Source organism: Oncorhynchus masou, chromosome 22 (genome assembly GCF_036934945.1).
Source record: "Oncorhynchus masou masou isolate Uvic2021 chromosome 22, UVic_Omas_1.1, whole genome shotgun sequence".
NCBI lineage: Eukaryota > Metazoa > Chordata > Actinopteri > Salmoniformes > Salmonidae > Oncorhynchus > Oncorhynchus masou.
Window position 1 is genome coordinate 39,917,488 of NC_088233.1, and position 24,855 is coordinate 39,942,342.

General features: G+C 40.7%; 1 protein-coding gene across 2 annotated transcripts in view; it reads left to right on the forward strand.

Annotated features, from left to right (window-relative positions):
* Positions 1 to 24,855, forward strand: part of ntrk3a (neurotrophic tyrosine kinase, receptor, type 3a) — a 245,422-nt gene that overhangs the window by 175,611 nt on the left and 44,956 nt on the right. For both annotated transcript variants that reach the window (XM_064930201.1, XM_064930202.1), the window contains exon 12: positions 23,360 to 23,548. In XM_064930201.1, the coding sequence (XP_064786273.1) occupies positions 23,360 to 23,548 (189 nt within the window). The remainder of the gene's footprint in view (positions 1 to 23,359; positions 23,549 to 24,855) is intronic.

The following is a 24,855-nucleotide window of genomic DNA, read 5'->3' on the forward strand; positions in this document are numbered from 1 at the left end:
GTGTTAGCTAATCCAAGTTCATCATTTTAAAAGGCCAATTGATCATTAGAAAACCCTTTTGCAATTATGTTAGCACACCTGTAAACTGTTGTTCTGATTAAAGAAGCAATAAAACTGACCTTCTTTAGACTAGTTGAGTATCTGGAGCATCAGCATTTGTGGGTTTGATTACAGGCTCAAAATGGCCAGAATCAAAGACCTTTCTTCTGTCATCTTGTACTGAGAAATGAAGGCTATTCCATGTGAGAAATTGCCAAGAAACTGAAGATCATTATGTTTGGAGGAAAAAGGGGAGGCTTGCAAGCCGAAGAACACCATCCCAACCGTGAAGCACGGGGTGTGGCAGCATCATGTTGTGGGGATGCTTTGCTGCAGGAGGGACTGGTGCACTTCACAAAATAGATGCCATCATGAGATAGGAAAATGATGTGGATATATTGAAGCAACATCTCAAGACATCAGTCAGGAAGTTAAAGTTTGGTCGCAAATGGGTCTTCCAAATGGACAATGACCCCAAGCATACTTTCAAAGTTGCGGCAAAATGGCTTAAGGACAACAAAATCAAGGTATTGGAGTGGCCATCGCAAAGCCCTGACCTCAATCCTACAGAACATTTGTGGGCAGAACTGTAAAAGTGTGTGTGAGCAAGGAGGCCTACAAACCTGACTCAGTTACACCAGCTCTGTCAGGGGAAATGGGCCAAAATCCACCCAACTTATTGTGGGAAGCTTGTGGAAGGCTACCCGAAACGTTTGACCCAAGTTAAACAGTGTAAATGCAATGCTACCAAATACTAAATGAGAGTATGTAAAATTCTGGCCCACTGGGAATGTGATGAAAGAAATAAAGGTGGAAATAATTAATTCTCTCTACTATTATTCTGACGTTTCACATTCTTGAAATAAAGTGGTGATCTCAACTGACCTAAGACAGGGAATTTTTACTCGGATTAAGTGTCAGGAATTGTGAAATACAGCTGAAGTTTAGCTTTACATTTAAACTTCAGTTTTTCACAATTCCTGACACTTAATCCTAGTAAATATTATCGTTTTAGGTCAGTGACCATTTCTCTTTTGCCAAGATAATCGATCCACCTGACAGGTGTGGCATATTAAGAAGCTGATTAATCTAGTGGTTTACCGATATCAACGTTTTTAAAGAGTGCCCCATTGTGGCAGTGGGGTTATGATATAGACATGAATATGCTACAGACAATGAACACAATTGCATTTTATCGATTGTAATTTGAATGCACAGATACCTTGGCAAGACCCTGAGGCCCATTGTCATGCCATTCACCTGCTGCCATCACCTCATGTTTCAGCATGATAATGCGTGGCCCCATGTCGCAAGGATCTGTACACAATTCATGGAAGCTGAAAATGGCCCAGTTCTTCCATTGCCTACATACTCACCAGACATGTCACCCATTAGGCATGTTTGGGATGCTCTAGATTGACGTGTATGACAGCATGTTTCAGTTCCCAACCATATCCAGCAACTTCGCTACTATTGTTGAGGAGTGGGACAGCATTCCACAGGCCACAATCAACAGCTTGATCAATTCTATGCAAAGGATATGTGTTGCACTGCATGAGGCAAATGGTCGTTTTCTGGTCAATGCCCCTAACCTTTTTTTGAAGGGATACAGCCTTCGGAAAGTATTCAGACCCCATTGACTTTTTCCACATTTTGTTACATTACAGCCTTTTTCTAAAAATGATTTTCAACGTTTTTTCCTCATCAATGTACAAACAAAACTCCATAGTGACAAAGCAAAAACAGGTTTAGAAAGTTTTGCTAAAATTCTGAAATATCACATTTACATAAGCGTTCAGTCCCTTTCCTCAGTCCTTTGTTGAAGCACCTTTGCAAGCGATTACAGCCTTGAGTCTTCTTGGCTATGACGCTACAAGCTTGGCACACCTGTATTTGGGGAGTTTCTTGCATTCTTCTGTGCAGATACTCTCAAGCTCTTTTAGGTTGGAAGGGGAGCGTTGCTGCACAGCTATTGTCAGGTCTCTCCAGAGATGTTCATTCAGATTCAGTTCCGAGCTCTGGCTGGGACACTCAAGGACACGAGTGCCACTCCTGAGTAGTCTTGGCAGTTTGCTTAGGGTCGTTGTCCTGTTGGAAGGTGAACCTTCGTCCTAGTCTGAGGACCTGTGCGCTCTGGAGCATCAAGGATCTCTCTGTACATTTCTCCGTTCATCTTTCCCTCAGTCCTGACTAGTCTCCGAGTCACTGCCGCTGAAAAACATCACCACAGCATGATTGTTTCACCACCATGCTTCAGCGTAGGGATTGTGCCAGGTTTCCTCCAGATGTGACGCTTGTCATTCAGGCCAAAGAGTTCAATCTTGGTTTCATCAGCCCAGAGAGTCTTGCTTCTCATGGTCTGAGAGTCTTTAGACGCCTTTAGACAAACTCCAAGCAGGCTGTCATGTGCCTTTTACTGAGTAGTGGCTTCCGTCTGGCCACTCTACTGTAAAGGCCTGATTGGTGGAGGGCTGCAGAGATTGTTGTCCTTCTGGAAGGTTCTCCCATCTCCACAGAGGAACTCTAGAGCTCTGTCAGTGACCAGCGGGTTCTTGATCTCCTGCCTGACCAAGGCCCTTCTCACTCGAATGCTGTTTGTCTGCGTGGCCAGCTCTAGGGGTCTTGGTGGGTCCAAACTTCTTCCATTTAAGAATGATGGAGGCCACTGTGTTCTTGGGGATCCTCAATGCTGCAGACATTTTTTTCTTACCCTTCCCCAGATCTGTGTCTTGACACAATGCTGTCTCGGAGCTCTACTGGCAATTCCTTTGACTTCATGGCTTGGTTTTTGCTCTGACATGCCCTGTCAACTGTGGGACCTTATATAGACAGGTGTGTGCCTCTTCCAAATCAGGTCCTATCAATTTAATTTACCACAGTGGGACTCCAATCAAGTTGTAGAAACATCTCAAGGATGATCAATGGAAACAGGATGCACCTGAGCTCACTTTTGAGTCTCATAGCAAAGTTTTTTCATTTGCAAAAATATATAATAACCTGTTTTCACTTTGTCATTATGGGGTGTTGTGTGTAGATTGCTGAGAATTGTTTTTATTTAATCCATTTTAGAACAAGGCTGTTACATAACAATGTGTTTAAAGTATAGGGGTCTGAATCTGTATTCCCAGTCATGTGAACTCCATAGATTAGGGCCTAATTAATTTATTTCAGTTGACTGATTTCCTTTATATGAACTGTAACTTTGAAATTGTTGTATGTTGCGTTTATATGTTTGTTCTCTCTCTCACTTTTCAATATTTAATTGATGTAAATCAAAAAGTTAGAAAGTAGGCCTATAGTCAAAAACCTACAAAGGGAAAGTCCTCCTTATGGAAAAGTTGTAGTATTGTAAGGCCAAAGATAAGAAGAATGTTGGCGCGGCCAAATGCAGGCTACTGTGCAACACGCTATTCAGGTAGGAAGCAATTTTGGAACTATATTTATTTTTTGTATTCATAATTATTTGTTTTATAATTATTGTATTGCAGGCCTATTCATCTAAACCAAGCCTTTGAATAAGTAAAAAACAACAACATTTTAGTTCACTGACTTTTTTTGTTGGCTAAATAAAGATGGATCTGTCTTTTTAATTGTGTGCTCCGTATTTAGATTAATATAGGTTATAAGTAGGCTTGATCGTAATTGCTACAATATAGCCTGTTCAAAACTTTTTGTGAAGGTTTAAACCAGTTCACAAGTATTTTGTTTCATTCTGTTGAGCCATTTTCTTTCGCCAAATTAAGTTCCAATTCTAATGTTGTGTTTTCCACGCTATAATGTCCTGCTCCTATTTTCCCTGTTAACAATGGCTTGTGTGATGATGCGAGCTCTCTACTGTTCTCTCATCACCAAAATCCACAATTCTCCTTCCCCATGTGCGCAAAGAATACACATTTGTATTTCAATGAACTCCATTATTGCCATTGCTTTGCCTTAAACTTATGAGTGCACCATTTGTTTGTACTACAGTGCTCCTACTGTGTATACACGTCCCACCTCCCTGCGTATTATGCAATTTGTCAATGCATTGGTTAGTTCCGTCTCTGATTGATTATTATATTCCAACAATTATTAATTGTATTGCTTAGCCACTAACTGTGACAAATATTTGTGTTGATGTCTGTATATTTGATTTCCTTGTATTGCCTAAAACAATGATCAGTTGATGCAGCTGTTGAAAGTACACACTGGTACAGTTTCTCCTAAATTGGGTGTGCCAGTAACTGTGGGTATGCAGTGGGGAGAACAAGTATTTGATACACTGCCGATTTTGCAGGTTTTCCTACTTACAAAGCATGTAGAAGTCTGTAATTTTTTATCATAGGTACACTTCAACTGTGAGAGACGGAATCTAAAACAAAAATCCAGAAAATCACATTGTATGATTTTTAAGTCATTAATTAGCATTTTATTAAATGACATAAGTATTTAATCACCTACCAACCAGTAAGAATTCTGGCTCTCACAGACCTACCTGTTAGTTTTTCTTTAGGAACCACCCCTGTTCTCCACTCTTTATCTGTATGAACTGCACCTGTTTGAACTCAGTACCTGTATAAAAGACACCTGTCCACACACTCAATCAAACATACTCCAACCTCTCCACAATTGCCAAGACCAGAGAGCTGTGTAAGGACATCAGGGATAAAATTGTAGACCTGCACAAGGCTGGGATGGGCTACAGGACAATAGGCAAGCAGCTTGGTGAGAAGGCAACAACTGTTGGCACAATTATTAGAAAATGGAAGAAGTTCAAGATGACGGTCAATCACTCTCGGTCTGGGGCTCCATGCAAGATCTCAACTCGTGGGGCATCAATGATCATGAGGAAGGTGAGGGATCAGCCCAGAACTACACGGCAGGGCTTGGTCAATGACCTGAAGAGAGCTGGGACCACAGTCTCAAAGAAAACCATTAGTAACACACTACGCCGTCATGGATTAAAATCCTGCAGCGCATGCAAGGTCACCCTGCTCAAGCCAGCGCATGTCCAGGCCCGTCTGAAGTTTGCCAATGACTATCATGATGATCCAGAAGAGGAATGGGAGATGGTCATGTGGTCTGATGAGACAAAAATAGAGCTTTTTGTTCTAAACTCCACTCGCCGTGTTTGGAGGAAGAAGAAGGATGAGTACAACCCCAAGAACACCATCCCAACCGTGAAGCATGGAGGTGGAAACATCATTCTTTGGGGATGTTTTTCCGCAAAGGGGACAGGACGACTGCACCGTATTGAGGGGAGGATGGATGGGGCCATGTATTGCGAGATCTTGGCCAACAACCTCCTTCCCTCAGTAAGAGCATTGAAGATGGGTCGTGGCTGGGTCTTCCAGCATGACAACGACCCGAAACACACAGCTAGGGCAACTTAGGAGTCTCAAGGTCCTGGAGTGGCAGTCTCCAGTCCTGGACCCAATAGAAAATATTTGGAGGGAGCTGAAAGTCCGTATTGCCCAGCAACAGCCCCGAAACCTGAAGGATCTGGAGAAGGTCTGTATGGAGGAGTGGGCCAAAATCCCTGCTGCAGTGTGTGCAAACCTGGTCAAGAACTACAGGAAACGTATGATCTCTGTAATTGCAAACAAAGGTTTTTGTACCAAATATTAAGTTCTGCTTTTCTGATGTTTCAAATACTTATGTCATGCAATAAAATGCAAATTAATAACTTAAAAATCATACATACATTTTCTGGATTTTTGTTTTAGATTCCGTCTCTCACAGTTGAAGTGTAATTATGATAAAAATTACAGACCTCTACAAGCTTTGTAAGTAGGAAAACCTACAAAATCGGCAGTGTATCAAATACTTGTTCTCCCCACTGTATATGCCCGTTCTTTGTCATAATTGGTCAAGCTGTCTTTGAGGTAACGTGTTACTTAGTTCTTTAATTAATTTTCAGTTGGATGAGTATTCTATAGTTTGGTAAAGGCATCTTTGACTTTTGTAGCCATTTGGTTGCTACTTATTGCTGCTGTTTATTGTTTTGACGTTTGTCATTTTTGTCCATTTGTCTCGACTACCTACCTGAATATTATTTCTTGGATCCATTCCTGGCCATTTTTGGTAATATTCATCTGCACTATTTCATGGAGTGCACGTGTAAATAAAACCTTAATTTTGCCACAAATATTTTATCTCTGGTTGCTCTCTTGTGCTCGAACCTTCCTAAGTTAGACTGCTGGATTCCGTTATGTCTGAACAACTTAACTTACTTTTGAAGATTTAGTGCTGTGGTTATTAACCTATTATACTGCAGACCTATAATATGAAGCCAGCACGAATTGGCGCTCCAACTGACTCCGACAGTTGAACTTGAGGTGAGGAAGAATGTTTCAAGCCTACCAGAGTTACTCCTATGATCTAACAATATAATAGTTATCGTTATTTAAAAAATACTCCGATCAAAGTGATTGAATTAGCCTCCTCTTCTACACCTAAAGACGCAGTAGCCTGGCAAAGAGAAATACTGTAAGTGTTGGGTTGTAGCATGCTGCAGGCACTTTCTCTCTCACTCGCTCTGGAGCTAGGCCTAAGCTTGTCTTCCTTTTATATTTATTCTGAAAATATTTATATCATGCGGTGGACACCTAAGCCTATATGAATACAATGCGTTTAGTGCTCAAATCTCCGACAGCTGAACCATGAGGTAAACAATTATTGTTTTAAGAAAGAAAAAGGTGGCGAAGGGGGTAGAACGTCCTCCCAGAGGACGCGACAGAGATCGGAAGACGGAGGCACAGGTTGATTAGGGTCTCTACATCTCCAAGGAGACCTCTCGTTCGTGGGTAAAGTGGGACCAGATTTGATGTAACCTCTGGGACATTGCTGCATGGTGTATTTTTGGCGATTCCTTTTAACATGCGTGGGGAGGTGAAGGGAGTCAAGGACTGTGCATCTATAGCCTACCTTATTTGCAACAGCGGAGAGCATCGGCCATATCCCCGGTGAGTGCGCTGTGCACATGTTCACTCTTTATCATTAGGTCAGTGCCATTTTGAAACTTTTTTGGACAATAATTTCCTCCTTCATGGATGTCATATTGTAGAATTTGTGTCTCCCCTCTTTCATAGGCCTAGATTAGATGGTTGTAGACAAGGTCGTTTTTATTGATCCGTTTGTCAGTCAGCAGTAGCTATGGGCCTACGGTACACTACCATGTCGTTCTTATTGATCTGTTTGTCAGTCAGCAGTAGCTATGGGCCTACGGTATACTACCCTGTCGTTTTTATTGATCTGTTTGTCAGTCAGCAGTAGCTATGGGCCTATGGTATACTACCCTGTCGTTCTTATTGATCTGTTTGTCAGTCAGCAGTAGCTATGGGCCTACGATATACTACCCTGTCGTTTTTATTGATCTGTTTGTCAGTCAGCAGTAGCTATGGGCCTATGGTATACTACCCTGTCGTTCTTATTGATCTGTTTGTCAGTCAGCAGTAGCTATGGGCCTACGGTATACTACCCTGTCGTTTTTATTGATCTGTTTGTCAGTCAGCAGTAGCTATGGGCCTATGGTATACTACCCTGTCGTTCTTATTGATCTGTTTGTCAGTCAGCAGTAGCTATGGGCCTACGATATACTACCCTGTCGTTTTTATTGATCTGTTTGTCAGTCAGCAGTAGCTATGGGCCTATGGTATACTACCCTGTCGTTCTTATTGATCTGTTTGTCAGTCAGCAGTAGCTATGGGCCTACGGTATACTACCCTGTCGTTCTTATTGATCCGTTTGTCAGTCAGCAGTAGCTATGGGCCTACGGTATACTACCCTGTCGTTCTTATTGATCTGTTTGTCAGTCAGCAGTAGCTATGGGCCTACGGTATACTACCCTGTCGTTCTTATTGATCCGTTTGTCAGTCAGCAGTAGCTATGGGCCTACGGTATACTACCCTGTCGTTTTTATTGATCTGTTTGTCAGTCAGCAGTAGCTATGGGCCTACGGTATACTACCGGTACCCTGTCGTTTTTTTTATTGGTGTCACTTGTCCAATCCACTTCAATCAGTGTAGACGAAGGGGAGAAGACAGGTAAAAAAATGATTAAGTCTTGAGACAATTGAGACATGGATTGTGCGTTTGCCATTTAGAGGGTGAAGGGGCCAGTTTCCCGTGTGTATCAAGAATGGTCCACCACCCAAAGGACATCCAGTCAACTTGACACAATTGTGGAAAGTTAGCCAGGTGTTCTTAATGTTTTGTACACTCAGTGTATATAATATCTGTTGTGTCTTTTAACTTGAGATATGGGCTCGTAACCTGAACTTTGACATTAATTATGCATTATTGGAAATGGGAAAATATACACAAAAAAATATAGTTTTTCCTAAGTTTATACTTCATTGCTAGACTTTTTTGTGAGTACAATGCTGTGTGTGACTCCAGTTGACCTGGCCCAGCTCCAACTCCCCCTCCTCTCAGTCATGCTTCTTGGTCTCAGCTCACTGTCTCCATTGCCACTGGTCCACAAAACACCTCCACTTTCAATGCATAGACTTAGCTCAACAAATGTTCTCCCATTAAAAAAGCTGTCCTAACGCATCCCAGTCTTCTTGGCTGATATGCACCTCATGGCACCATATTTTCCATGGAGCATAGCGCCGTAGACTTGATGGCATGTTAACCTTGGTTTGTGATACAGTGCATTTTTCACGAGTAGGATCCCTTTGCTACAATGCTGTGAGGTCCATCAGAAAGGCTCTTGCACAACACAAGCCAGAGCCTTTCTGCTGTGAGGTCACAGTGCAGGAATATATTTTACCTTTATTTAACCAGGCAAGTCAGTTAAGAACAAATTCTTATTTTCAATGACGGCCTAGGAACAGTGGGTTAACTGCCTGAGAACTACAAATACACACCATCAAGCCATTCTTCTCCAACTACAGACAATACCATCTCCTTCAAATCATGTTGTTGGCCTTGAAATGTGACCATACGAAAGGTTTCTTTCTTTCCTATTGACATGCAATTATTAGCATGTGTGCATTTCAATGAACTGCAGCATGCAGCCACACCCACATACTCTAACACGCACAGACAAACACCGACCCAAACAAACAGTGACCAGACAAAGGCGATTAGGGAGGGGGGAGCGGTAGCTACGTAGGCAGTGGAGTGGGCACTCCACTCTCTTGTGCAGAAATATCTGTATTTTTACCCTGGGCAAATTGGGATACAGAAACTCCATATCCAGAGCCACTCTGAACAATAATTAACCTTGTGCGTGGGGGTACTGGATGTGTTGGACAATAGGAGGTGATTGATTGATTTTTCTGGATAGTGGTCCTCTCTGTTGCCTTTGGCCCTTCATCTGTCCCCTCAGGCTGCTGCTGCACTGTCCTTCTATTCCCCTCGCCTCCCTCCAAGAGCTTTTATGCAGCTATAAACAAAATACACTTCGCCTCTTGTAGCTGAGCCATAAATATCCCACAGCCTACTTTGCTTAGGGCTGTAAAAATGACTACCTTTATGCTTGGGGCACTTTGTCACAGTTAGTCACAACTTGGGGGTCGGGGACAATAGAGAGAGGACGTCAGTGTCCTACAGTTATTGCAACATAAGTAGCAGAGGACAGATCATTGATGGCTGCCACTATAATCATAATTTACTGTAATATCCCCCTTGCTCTTTTGTTGCAAAGCTGTTGCTGAAAACAAATCGTTATTATCCCAATGTCTCTGCATTTTGGATGAGTCTGTATACGTGGTTCATGCCAAGATTTCAAAGAGAGAAGACGTGTTAGTGCAGTTTAGCAGGCTATTTTGGAAGTTCATGTGGAGTGTTTACTGTAAGTTGTCCTCTCCTGCCACTATGCTTCGTCTCCCTTTTTAGAGTCACATGTACGCTGTGATGAACAGCGTGGCTCCATGGCAACGAGTGCCAAATCACTGCTGTTAATGGGTCCACGAGGAGACAGAGAGACTCAGTGGAGAGCTCAGGTCCAATATCAAACCTCCCAGTCAGTCATCACTTAGCAGAGTCAAAAGCATAAAATAATGTATTCTGCTACCGTATGTTCTTTATGCATGTGTTAACGACATGTCTTTTTTTCCCGGATGTGCTCAAGTTTATTTTAGGTTTCTATAATTAACTGGGGTGACAGAGAGAAACTGTCTGGGAGGAAAGGACTTCTACATGCTCATTATCATGGATTGAATATGCAGTCAACACCAGCTCTGTTTGACAGTTGCTGTTGGGAAAAACCAGACACGGGCCGTGTGAATCACATTATACTATTTACAAATCTGCTTTCAGGAGTCAAAGTAAAAATGTGGGTGTTCCTTTAATGTAGAAAATAGAAACAGATTTAAAGTTGCGGTTCGTTGGTGTGTTTTGTTGTGTGGATGCGATGTGGTTGCAGGGTGTTTGCTGTGACTGTCTCTCTGCTCTCTGGGGGCGTATGTGTTCTGGGGAAAGGTCCCCGAGTTGACAGTCCGAGCTGTCCATCGTTTAGCTGCCACTTCCTGACCCCGGCCCCGCGGCCCTCCTTCCCTCTCCTCCTCCAGTCCATCTCTTGCCAGGAAACATTTGGCTCTTTGCCGGCAATCTGAGCATATTATTAAATTGCCTTTGTTCTTCAGTTGAATAAGAAGAGAATTTAAAAGTGATGTTTCCTTTTTGGCAAGGAATAGGATTGGCCTTGAAGCTATGAATGTTAGAAGAAATGATTCATCTTTGAAATGTGTTTAAGTGCTTTATGTAAAGCTCGAGCCTGGTGAAGGACTGAAAGTACATTGTGGACAGGTGAAAAAGTTCTCTTTCAATTGAAAAGGCATAATATTGTGTTATTTAGATCATCCAGAAGATGCTATTCACAGTGACGTATAAGCAAATGGATTTTAGTTGATGCAACCATTTCTGTAAAATAATCTGCACTGACCATATCATTGCCCTTTTATTTTCACTTACAGTATGTCATATCCTACCACCATTAGGCATTCAGTAACATCCAATCATAATACAACATTGCAGGCATTAGTGCACACAGATTTGCACCGAATTCTGTTCAGTCTTGTTATAGGCCTACAGGAAATATCGCCTCCTATTCTGTACAATCTACATCCACAGCATCTGAGGAGACAGGAGAGTGGGGTGACAGAGTGAAGGAGAAGTGGGGGAATGTAATTGCCTTAGTATGAATTCATCATGATGAGTCACAATGCATTCCCCGTTCAACCACTTAGAGAAATTGATTCAAGCACTTTTATTGATGTGGGCCTCGAACAGAGAGCAAAGTGAAGGGACTGACTAACGTATGTTCTTCTTTTATTTAACTAGGCAAGTCAGAACAAATTCTTATTTACAATGATGGCCTACCCTGGCTAAACCCTAACCCGGACGAAGCTGGGTCAATTGTGCGCCACCCTATGGGACTCCCAATCAACACAGCCTGGAATTGAACCAGGGTCTGTAGTGACACATCTAGCACTGAAATGCATTGCCTTAGACCACTGCACCACTCGGGAGCCCATCACACTTTCAATTCTCCATATACATTAACCCTCATTCTACTAACATATTTTACATGCATGCATTACCAACTGGGATAATTTTGACCCCAAAATCTATTGGAAAAAGCTACTTAATTATTATCAAAACATCATTAGATATTCAAATGATGTTATCTGAAATGAAATATAACCAAAACAGACTGTTATTTTAGCAAAATTACACTCATTTGCATATTATATAAAATGAAAATATATATTTTTTTCAAAGTGCAATCCACATTAGTACTAAAATGTAATAATCCATGCCTTTTGGGAATGTTATGAAGCCCAAAAGTTATGTGTGGAGTTTGCTGTCAGAAGTATTACATTGTATATTTACTTTTAATCTGTCTGCATATTTCAAGACATGGCATATGAGGGTACAGTGAGATACACAATGTGTTGGATGATACTTTTCTAGTCAATCATCTTAAAAAATGTATACACAGTACTTCAACTGGAAATCAACTAATTCTCTGCGGTTAACACAATTGAATATGTCAAATGCTTTATTATCTAAATGTTGAAAGTGTGTGGGCGACAGAGAGAAACTAAATGGTGCAGTTTGAGGCCATGTGGCGGGGTGATGTGCATGTTTGTGTGCGTGTTTGTTGTCATTTGTATGTGGATGTTTTGTATTGTAAAAAAATCCAATTAAATCTTTAAAAATGTGAAAAATATTGGAGTATATTATAGGAATTCTGGTATTTATATAACACGTCCCGTAGAATACAGACCAATACAGCAGTACATTAAGAGGATAGTTGATTTCTGTATTACAGTTCTACCAAGTATTCATACCACTGACAGACTTTTAGAAGCTGTTTGGACTGCAACTCAGCATATATGTAAGGTAATTCAGATTTTGCACACGATCATACCAGGTCGCAATTGTAAATGAGAACTTGTTCTCAACTTGTCTACCTGGATAAATAAAGGTGGAATAAAAACATATTTAAAAAAATACAGTACCTTCAGAAAGTATTCATACCCCTTGATTTATTCCACATTTTGTTGTGCTACAGCCTTAATTCAAAATGGATTAGAGATTTTTTTTCTTTTCAACCATCACTGAATATCCCATAATGACAAAGTGAAAACAGGTTTTTATACCTTTTTGCAAATGTATTTCAAATGAAATACAGAAATATCTAATTTACTTACACTATCGTTCAAAAGTTTGGGGTCACTTAAAATGGGGTCCAATAAAATAACATCAAATCAATCAGAAATACAGTGTAGACATTGTTATTAATGTTGTAAATGACCAAATGTAGCTGTAAATTGCTTTTTTAAAATGGAATATCTACATAGACTTACAGAGGCCCATTTATAAGCAACAACCATCACTCCTGTGTTCCAATGGCACGTTGTATTAGTTAATCCAAGTTATCATTTTAAAAGGGTAATTGATCAGTAGAAAAACCCTTTTGCATTTATGTTAGCACAGCATAAAACTGTAGTTCTGATTAAAGAAACAATAAAACTGGCCTTCTTTAGACTAGTTGAGTATCTGGAGCATCAGTATTTGTGGGTTCAATTACAGGTTCAAAATGGACAGAAACAAATACCTTTCTTCTGAAACTCATCGGCCTATTCTTGTTCTGAGAAATGAAGGCTATTCAATGTGAGAAATTGCTAAGAAACTGAAGATCTCGTACAACACTGTGTACTACTCCCTTCACAGAACAGCACAAACTGGCTCTAACCAGAATAATTGAAAGAGGAGTGGGAGGCCCCGGTGCACAACTGAGCAAGAGGACAAGTACATTAGAGTGTCTAGTTTGAGAAACAGATGCCTCACAAGTACTCAACTGGCAGCTTCATTAAATAGTACCCACAAAAACTTGTCTCAATGTCAACAGTGAAGAGGCGACTCCGGGATGCTGGCTTTCTAAGTAGAGTTGTAAAGAAAAAGCCATATCTCAGACTGGCCAATAAAAAGAGAAGATTAAGATGGGAAAAATAACACAGACACTGGACAGAGGAAGTTTGGAAGAAAGTGTTATGGACAGACAAATCTAAGTTTGAGGTGTTCGGATCACAAAGAAGAACATTCGTGAGACACAGAAAAAATGAAAAGATGCTGGAGGACGCCATCTGTCAAGCATGTTGGAGGCAATGTGATGGTCTGGGGTGCTTTGGTGGTGGTAAAGTGGGAGATTTGTACAGGGTAAAAGGGATCTTGAAGAAAGAAGGCTATCACTCCATTTTGCAACATAATGCCATACCCTGCAGGCAGCACTTAATTGGAGCCAATTTCCTCCTACAACAGGACAATGACCCAAAGCACAGCTCCAAACTATGCAAGACGTATTTAGGGAAGAAGCTGGTATTCTGTCTATAATGGAGTGGCCAGCACAGTCACCGGATCTCAACCCTATTGAGCTGTTGTGGGAGCAGCTTGACCGTAAGAAGTGCCCATCAAGCCAATCCAACTTGTGGGAGGTGTTTCAGGAACCATGGGGTGAAATCTCTTCAGATTACCTCAACAAACTGACAACTAGAATTCCAAAGGCCTGCAAGGCTGTAATTGCTGCAAATGGAGGATTCTTTGACAAAGCAAAGTTTGAAGGACACCATTATTATTTCAATTAAAAAATCACTATTGATAACCTTGTCAACGTATTGACTATATTTCCTATTCATTTTGCAACTAATTTCATGTATGTTTTCATTGCAAACAAGGAAAGTTGTAGGTGACCACAAACTTTTGAACGGTAGTGTAAGTATTCATACCCCTGAGTCAACACATGTGAATACATTGACAGTGTGAATACTTACACTACCATTCAAAAGTTTGGGGGCACCTAGAACTTTCCTTGTGAATGAACTTTGGCAGCAATTACAGCTGTGAGTCTTTCTGGGTAAGTCTCTAAGAGCTGTGTTAATTATTTGCAAACAGGTTCAGTTTTGTTGTGAATACCCGGATTGTACAATATTTGCACATTATTCTTTTACATTTCTTCAAGCTCTTTCAAGTTGATCGTTGCTAGACAGCCATTTTCAAGTCTTGCCATAGATTTTCAAGCCAATTTAAGTCAAAACTGTAACTAGGCCACTCAGGAACATTCAATGTTGTCTTGGTAAGCAACTTCAGTGTTTATTTGACCTTGTGTTTTAGGCTATCGACCTGCTGAAAGGTGAGTTTGTCTCCCAGTGTCTGTTGGAAAGCAGACTGAACCAGGTTTAGCTTAGCTGTGCTTATTATTAGCCTGTGCTTATTCTGTTTATTCTTTACTCCATAGTCCTTGCCAAGTGTACCCAAAACATGGAGCCACCACCATGCTTGAAAATATGAAGAATGGTACTCAGTGATGTGTTGTTGGATTTGCCCCAAATACAACACTTTGTATTCAGGACATGAAATGCATTTCTTTGCCACATAATGTTTTAGCAGTTTTACTTCAGTGCCTTATTGCAAACATGATTCATGTTTTGAAATATTTGTTTTCTGTACAAGCTTCCTTCACTCTGTCATTTAGGTTAGTATTGTGGAGTAACTACAATGTTATTGATCAAGCTTCAGTTTTCTCCTCTCAAAGCCTATACACTCTGTAACTGTTTTAAAGTCTCCATTGGCCTCATGGTGAAATCCCTGAGCGGTTTCCTTCCTCTCTGGCAACTGAGTTAGGAAGGACACCTGTAACTTTGTAGCGACCGGGTGTATTGATACACCATCCAAAGTGCTCAAAGGGCTATTCAATGTCTGTTTTTTAACCCATCTACCAGGCATTGGATAACCTCCCTGGTCTTTCTGGTTGAATCAGTGTTTGAGATTGCCTGCTCGACGAAGGGACCTTAGAGATCATTTTATGTGTGGGGCACAGAGATGAAGAAGTCTTCAAAAATCATGTTAAACACTTATTGCACACAGTCTATACAACTTACTGTATTTTGTTAAGCACATTTTTACTCCTGAACTTATTTAGACTTTTCATAACAAAAGGGTTGAATAGTTATTGACTTGAATACTAAAGATTTTTCAGCTTTTCATTTTTTTAAATTAATTTGTAAAAATGTCTAAACATAATTCCACTTTGACAGTATGAGGTATTGTGTGTCGGCCAGTGACATAAAATCTCAATTTAACACATTTTAAATTCAGGCTGTAACACAACAAAATGTGGAAAAAGTCAAGGGGTCTGAATACTTTCTGAAGACACCGTACCTAATTATAATCAGTTATAACAACAGGCGAATACAGAAGGTGCTCCATCTCTCCAGGTGATTGGTCTGTCCGGTAAGAAATCACTGGGACAGGTTCCCCTCCACCCTCTGAGCCTGAGGACATGTATAACGTAACATGATGTCTTCAGAGAAATCCTTAAATCAAATTGACGCTTTAGATTTGCCCTAGAATAACTACTTTTCAAAGAATTCACACCAATACAGCTCTCTGTGAAGATCCAGAGTGTATCTGGGTTCTGTATTGCAGTTCTATCAAGTATGCATACCATTGGCAAACTTTGTATACCATTGGCCAATTTTTATATGCACAAAAATAAGTGAATTTTGGTATTGTACATAGAAAAGTGCATTCTTAGGCAAGTACATGGGTAGCTATATCTCTGCAGATTATCTGAATATGTGGTCAAAATCCCTGATACATGTCCCCTCCACCCTCTGGTAATATGAATAACTTATGTCTCCAGAGAAGCTTAGATTCAAATAAAGTTCCTTCCTATTTATCAAATTACTACAGGCGGAATTAAGTATTTTTGAGTGCTGTCAAAATGACCGCAAATGTCTATATTGATATAGCAACACTAAACATGACTAATAGTATGAGGGTTAATTAGGTTTTCAGAATTGACAAAAGTGATAGAACATGCCACCATGTTATGGGGTAATGAATAACTACTTTGAAGGAATAATCTGGAAAAGGACCTGATGTTTGCAGAGGAAGGTGTCATCGCTGCATTTTACTACATCTGCGGTTTTGGCCATATCAAAAAAAGATTTGAGAGATTTGAGAGATTTGATCCATACCAGATGTTGAGAATCAATGTCATACAACATTCAACATAGCCCTTGGAGATGAAAGGAAATGAATATAGAATTAAAGTCTTGACCTTGGTAAGACTCCTTAGCATTGCACATTGACTCTTTTGGTACTTCTCGCTGGAGTTATGGTATGACCTAGGAAAGGGAAAAGCATATTAAATGACCTAATTAGCAAAAGTGGCCTTTCTGGCAGCCAGCAAAACATTCATTATATAGCCTCTGGTCCTAAAGGCAAAATGTGTGTGTGTGTGTGTGTGTGTGTATATATATACAGCACCAGTCAAAGGTTTGGACACACCTACTCATTCAAGGGTTTTTATTTTTACTATTTTTTTACTATTTTAGAATAATAGTGAAGACATCAAAACTATGAAATAACCAACCAATTTGTTTAGAATCTTCAAAGTATCCACCCTTTGCCTTGATGACATCAAATGCCAGGTCGCAGTTGTACATGAGCACTTGTTCTCAACTGGCCTATCTGGTTAAATAAAGGTGAAAAAAAAGATAGCTCTGCGCACTCTTGGCATTCTTTCAACCAGCTTCACCTGCAATGCTTTTCCAACAGTCTTGGCATTCTTTCAACCAGCTTCACCTGCAATGCTTTTCCAACAGTCTTGGCATTCTTTCAACCAGCTTCACCTGCAATGCTTTTCCAACAGTCTTGAAGGAGTTCCCATATATGCCGAGCACTTGTTGGCTGCTTTCCTTGATTATGCGCTCCAAACTCATCCCAAACCATCTCAACTGGGTTGAGGTCGGGTGATTGTGGAGGCCAGGTCATCTGATGCATCACTCCATCACTCTCCTTCTTGGTCTAATAGCCCTTACACAGCCTGGAGATGTGTTGGGTCATTGTCCAGTTGAAAAACAAATCATAGTCCCACTAAGAGCAAACCAGATGGGATGGTGTACTGCAGCAGAATGCTGTGGTAGCCATGCTGGTTGTGTGCCTTGAATTCTAAATAAATTACAGACAGTGTCACCAGCAAAGCACCCACACACCATCACATCACCTCCTCCATGCTTTATGGTGGGAACCACACATGCGGAGATCATCCGTTCACCAACTCTGCGTCTCACAAAGACACGGCGGAAGGAAAATAAATCTCTAATTTGGACTCTTCAGACAAAAGGACAGATTTCCACCGGTCTAATGTCCATTGCTTATGTTCCTTGGCACAAGCAAGTGTCTTCTTCTTATTGGTGTACTTTTAGTAGTGGTTTCTTTGCAGCAATTTGATAATGAAGGCCAGATTCACACAGTCTCCTCTGAACAGTTGATGTTGAGATGTCTGTTACTTGAACTCTGAAGTATTTATTTGGGCTTTAATCTGAGGTGCAGAACTCTAATGAATTTATCCTCTACAGCAGAGGTAACTCTGGGTCTTCCTTTACTGTGGCGGTCCTCATGAGAGCCAGTTTCATCAAAGCACTTGATGGTTTTTGCAACTGCACTTGAAGAAGCGTTCAAAGTTCTTGAAATGTTCCAGATTGAATGACCTTCATGTCTTGAAGTAATGATAGACAGTCATTTCTCTTTGCTTGTTGAGCTGTTCTTGCCATAATTTGGACTTGGTCTTTTACCAAATAGGGCTATCTTCTGTATACCACCCATATCTTGTCACAACACAACTGATTGGCTCAAATGCATTAAGAAGGAAAGAAATTCCACAAATGAACTTTTAACAAGGCTGTTAATTAAAATGCATTCCAGGTGACAACCTCATGAAGCTGGTTGAGAGAATGCCAAGTGTGTGCAAAGCTGTCATCAAGGCAGAGGATGGCTACATTGAGAATCTCAAATATACACTTTGTTTTGGTTACTACATGATTCAATATGTGTTATTTCATAGTTTTGATTTCTTCATTATTATTCTACAAATAGTTTAAAAAATGAAAAACCTGGAATGAGTAGGTGTCCAAACGTTTGACTGGTACTGTATGGATATGTGTGTATATATACAGTTGAAGTAGGAAGTTGACATACACCTTAGCCAAATACATTTAAACTCAGTTTATCACAATTCTTGTAATTTAATCATAGTAAAAATTCTTAGGTCAGGCAGGATCACCACTTTATTTTAAGAACGTGTAATGTCAGAATAATAGTGGACAAATGTACATACACTCAATTAGCATTTGGTAGCATTGCTTTTAAATTATTTGACTTGGGTCAAACGTTTCGGGTAGACTTCCACAAGCTTCCCACAATAAATTGGGTTAATTTTGGCCCATTCCTCCTGACAGAGCTGGTGTAACGGAGTCAGGTTTGTAGGCCTCCTTGCTCACACACGCTTTTTTTGAGGTCAGGGCTTTGTGATGGCCACTCCAATACCTTGACTTTGTTGTCCTTAAGCCATTTGCAACAACTTTGTAAGTATGCTAGGGGTCATTGTCCATTTGGAAGACCCATTTGCGACCAAGCTTTAACTTCCTGACTGATGTCTTGAGATGTTGCTTCAATATATCCACAGAATTTTCCTACCTCATGATGCCATCTATTTTGTGAAGTGCACCAGTCCTTGCAGCAAAGCACCCCCACAACATGATGCTACCACCCCGTGCGTCACGGTTGGGATGGTGTTCTTCGGCTTGCAAGCCTCCCCATTCAGCTGTCCGTCCTGTCTAACTGTAGCGCTGTCTTAGGCGTCTCTCAGTAGAGACATAGCAATTTATTGACCTGGCCACATCTGCAGTCCTCATGCCTCCTTGCAGCATGCCTAAGGCACATTCAGGCAGATGAGCAGGGACACTGGGCATATTTATTTTGGTGTTTTTCAGAGTCAGTAGAAAGGGCTCTTTAGTTTCCTAAGTTTTCCCTAAGTTTTAATAACTGACCTTAATTGTCTACCGTCTGTAAGCTGTTAGTGTTTTAACGACTGTTCCACAGGTGCATGTTCATTAATTGTTTATGGTTCATTGAACAAGCATGGGAAACAGTGTTTAAACCCTTTACAATGAAGATCTGTGAAATAATTTGGATTTTTACTATTTATCTTTGAAAAACAGGGTCCTGAAAAAGGGACGTTTCTTTTTTTGCTGAGTTTATATATATATAATAATTTTTTTGAATACTTTCCTGAAGATCATTTGGTATGAATTCTCCATTACAGATCTTGAAAATTAATTATGTTTTGATAATGTATAGAAATGTGCATATATATTTAGACTGTGGTTCATCACAGCTTACCACTGTCCAGAAGTGATGTGCTACCGTACGCTATAAGAATATGTTCATTATCCTAATGATTATCTGGTAATGTCAGGAATTTTCATGTTCTAAAAGGTTTTTGAGTGGTGATATTTTACCTCAGTGTTGGTGCAACATAATGTTGCCCATTAATCATTAAAGTGCTTTAGATGCCAATAATGGTCTGATGGAAACCACACATCAGCCTTCTGATTACTGTGATTATGCTTCCTACCGTCCTGAACCCTTCATCTGTGGCCCCTGATTGGCCCAGCATACTGTCTGTTACACAGCATCTTAGACAGTATTATGTTCCTGTTTAAAGGCCCACCACATTGATAGCCCAGCATTGATTTCTGCTCCACTGTTGGTTCACCCTGATTGACAGAGCCTTTGTTAGGCAGAGTTATGTGGGCTTGTTATCCTGTCAGTGCCCTGCTGGTCTTAGTTAGTCATGTGGATAATTATAAAGACATCAAAACCGACAGCATACACCCAACAGGCCTTGGAAGGTAAGCAAGAGACATGAGCAAAGGCACTCAAGAGCAAGCAACCTTGCATACCGTACTGTAGGTACATCACTGCAGTGCCACCAGCGTCATGTCTGTGACATTGTTGTGTTAGTGAAGAGTGCTGTATGGTAGGTGTATGAATATCACATTCCACGCTTCCTTGCTTCAATTTATAATGATTCATTATCTCTATAGAAATAGTGCATATAAGTTAGGGTGTTTACACTAGAAACATGTTTGTATATTTATTAATCTAGCAATCCTTTGTTTGGTTGTGTGACGGTTTAATGAGTCGAAAAGCAAATAAGAGGTTTTAACTTGGGCCTCCAATAGATGGTCTTTTTGTTGCGCTGTTTCCTTCCTTCCTTTTCCTGGGTGACTATTTGAACACAAGAAATAAGGAGCCAATCCGGGGGCAGTTCAGCTGAGTTGCCTCTGTCTTACCACAGACTTGGCATCGCAGACGCCATGGGAGGCTCCCACAGTAATCACATTTGTTTGAGCTGCACAGAGGGGCTTTGCTTTAGTTGTCAACTCAGAGAGAGAAAGATACATCCCACTCCACAGGCCACCACTGAGCTGATTTACACTGTTACAGCATAACATTCTTCTCTCAACGTCATAAACCCTGAGCATTGTTTGATTAATGCACTATGCAGGTTCATCTATTAATGCAGCTGATTCTAAATGGGGATCCTCTCGGGGTGTTGTCAAGAAGGGCCTGTTGTGGAAGACTTTCAGTTATCTGAGATAGATGGTACCCCGTCTGTCGATTGTGTGTTGCTGATTAGATCAGTTGCAAGTTATGTTGGAAGTTACTGTGAAAATTGACTTCATCAAATTGTCCCAATGTTCTTGTCTTGAATTTAAGCAAACTGTGATGGATATTGCATTGTGAAGGGAGATGGAAAACACTTTCAGTGCACGTTGATAACCAAAATTGTTACTGACATTATTATCATTTTCCTGCAGAACTTTGCATATGCTGCGTAATAGAGTTTGTTCTTTTCACTCTCTACTCAGACGTTTATGACTGTCTGAGAGATGAGCAAAATGGTGATTGCACAGAAAAATGGAAATCTTTAAATCATATTCCTACTCATCTCGGTGTATTTCTATTGCATTTCTGGAGAGGAGATGTATACTTCCTGTATCATATTGTATTTCTGGAGAGATGTATACTTCCTGTATCATATTGTATTTCTGGAAAGGAGATGTATACTTCCTGTATCATATTGTATTTCTGGAAAGGAGATGTATACTTCCTGTATTGTATTTCTGGAGAGGAGATGTATACTTCCTGTATCATATTGTATTTCTGGAGAGGAGATGTATACTTCCTGTATCATATTGTATTTCTGGAGAGGAGATGTATACTTCCTGTATCGTATTGTATTTCTGGAGAGGAGATGTATACTTCCTGTATCGTATTGGATTTCTGGAAAGGAGATGTATACTTCCTGTATCATATTGTATTTCTGGAAAGGAGATGTATACTTCCTGTATCGTATTGTATTTCTGGAGAGGAGATGTATACTTCCTGTATCATATTGTATTTCTGGAAAGGAAATGTATACTTCCTGTATCGTATTGTATTTCTGGAGAGGAGATGTATACTTCCTGTATCGTATTGGATTTCTGGAGAGGAGATGTTTACTTCCTGTATCGTATTGGATTTCTGGATAGATGTATACTTCCTGTATCATATTGTATTTCTGGAGAGGAGATGTATACTTCCTGTATTGTATTATATCCCTGACGCACAAAGACATTATCACAGCATAATGCATTTTTTAAGAGTAAATCAATTTTTTTTATCTTTTGAGGAGCTGAGAATTTTCTTATTTCTCTCATCCCCTTGACCCACAACACTAACCATTTGAAGATTGCATGTGGGGAGATTGGCTTTAGTCTAGTAGGTGTGGTGGAATCACGTGATTTCTCTCTGCTGTTGATGCTGTGTCAATTGCATTGCCCTTGTGCCATAATGCTACACTGTCCCCATTGGAGAAACTTTTTGGTTCCACATAGAACCCTTTTGGGTTTCATGTAGAACCCTCTGTGGAAAAGGGCCTACATGGAACCGAAAATGGTTCTTCAAAGGGTTCCGCTAAGGGGACAGCCGAATAACACTTTTTGCTTCTAGATAACACCTTTTATTCTAAGAGTATATGCTTGTTGGAGCCTATGTGTCCACATGGATTTGACCTTAGTGTGAAAGGGGGTTTAAACAAGCAGTGTGTGTCTATGATATGTCAGTCTATTGCCTGTTGACCCTACCTCCTATGTCTGAACGCTTGACCTTTCAAATGGAGGGGTCCATGAATCCTATCTCTCTTCCCTGATCGCTTGTCAAGCCAGGATGTTGTGCGTGTCAGCTTGCACTGACTGTACACTGAACTGCTAATGAATTGGATCCATTTAGTAGAGCTTGTTTTGTGCCTCAATCTAACACTATGTACAGTACACACTGTCAAATATCTGCCGTTCATCAAACAATGACTTGGAATGTACACCTCTATTTATTGCCTGTTCCCGTTTTCTCACGGCTCTGTCAGAGGAGGAGCACAGAGCAGTTAGAGTGAGTATGAGGTGAATGGGACATTGAGAAATGTGAGGGCTGGGTGAGGATTAGAATTTTACGGATAATAGTGGCACAGGGCCATTGTATCAAGGACTGTTTGGTTCATACTTAGTCTAAGCCAGTTAATACTTGTTTAGATTCTTTAAAGTATTCCGAGGGCAACTGAGCTGAGGCGTACAGAGATAATTCTTATACTGACAAATGAGTCTGCCTGCTTATTGCTTTCAGACATGTTAATACATTATGAATGGCCCAACTCATTTATTTATCCTCCAGCATTCTATTTTGATTAAACTGCGGCCATGATGTTTGGGTAATGGCATTTCTTTGTATGACGTCTGTCTGTCTGACAGAGTCCCTCTCCTCTCTGCTTCCTATTCTCTTCCTCTCTCTCTGCTCTCTTTCACGCTCTCTCGCTTTCTCTCGCTCTCCCCTTTCAATTAAGTAAAAATTCAAATAGGCTTTAGGATGATCAAATGTTTTAGGACATTTAATTTGCTTTAGGACATGTCACTATTCTCTATTCTCTATTCTCCCCTCAGGACCAGTAGCAGTGATCAGTGGTGAGGAGGACTCGGCCAGCCCCCTGCACCATGTCAACCATGGCATCATCACCCCCTGTACCCTTGACGCTGGACCAGACGCTGTGGTCATCGGGATGACCCGTATCCCTGTCATTGAGAACCCGCAGTACTTCAGACACGGACACAACTGTAACAAGCCTGCTACCTGTGAGTACACACCAGCTCTGTTGACTTTCAGGTTTTTAATCATCCCTATGTCTGTCCCTACCAACTTGGGCTAGTTGTAGCCTACCTTGAAAGACTTAAAGTGTTGTTCTATATTAGAGGGAAGCAGCACCATATGTCTCATTGTAGGTGTGACCATTTTTTATTCAATAATTTATTCATAGGATATACAGTGAGCATACCAAACATTAGGAACACCTTCCTAATATAGAGTTGCACTGCACCTTTGCCCTCAGAACAGCCTCAATTCGTCAGGGCATGGACTCTTCGAAAGCATTCCACAGGGATGCTGCCCATGTTGACTCCAATTGGCTGGATGTCGTTTGAGTAGTGGGCACTTTTTGATACACACGGGAAACTGTTGAGCGTGAAAAACCCAGCAGCGTTGCAGTTCTTGACACACTTGAACCAGTGTGCCTGGCACCTACAACCATACTCCATTCAAAGGCATTTAAATATTTTGTCTTTCCCATTCACCCTCTGAATGGCACATAAACACAATCTATGTCTCAATTGTCTCAAGGCTTAAAAACACTTCTTTAACCTTTCATCTACTCTGATTGAAGTGGATTTAACAAGTGACATCAATAAGGGATCGTAGTTTTCACCTGGATTCACCTGGTCAGTTTTTCATGGAAGGAGCAGGTGTTCTTAATGTTTTGAACACTCAGTGTAGATAAAATCATACGTAAATTATACATGTCTGTCACGCCCTGACCATAGAAAGCCCTTGGTTCTCTATGGTGTTGTAGGTCAGGGCTTGACAAGGAGGTGTTCTAGGAGGTGCATTTCTATGTTGTTGCTCTTGGTATGGTTCCCAATTAGAGGCAGCTGATATTCGTTGTCTCTAATTGGGGCTCATATTTAAGGTGTCCCTGTTCCCACCTGCATATGTGGGATATTGTTTTGTTGAGTGACGATGTGCGTGCTGGGTGTTCACTGTCATTCGTTGATTGTTTTGTTCAGAAGGTTCAGTTAATAAAAGGATGTGGAACTCAAATCACGCTGCCCCTTGATGTTTCCATTATCACGACCGTGACAATGTCAGACGGCCTTATGCATGACGTCCTGTGAAAGTTTCTTCATTTTCCATCTGGTCTTGATCCTTCCTAATCTGGAAATGTTTCAGTCTTTGGGATTTAAAGGTATTGCCCAGTTAGCAGTCTGAACTCTGCAGGAAGCGCTATGCTGCGCTTCATATGAGCCACATCATAATCATGATTCAAAATTGGATTTACTGCTTTTCCGCAGATGTGTTTATGTCCTTTATTTCCTACATCTGCATTGGC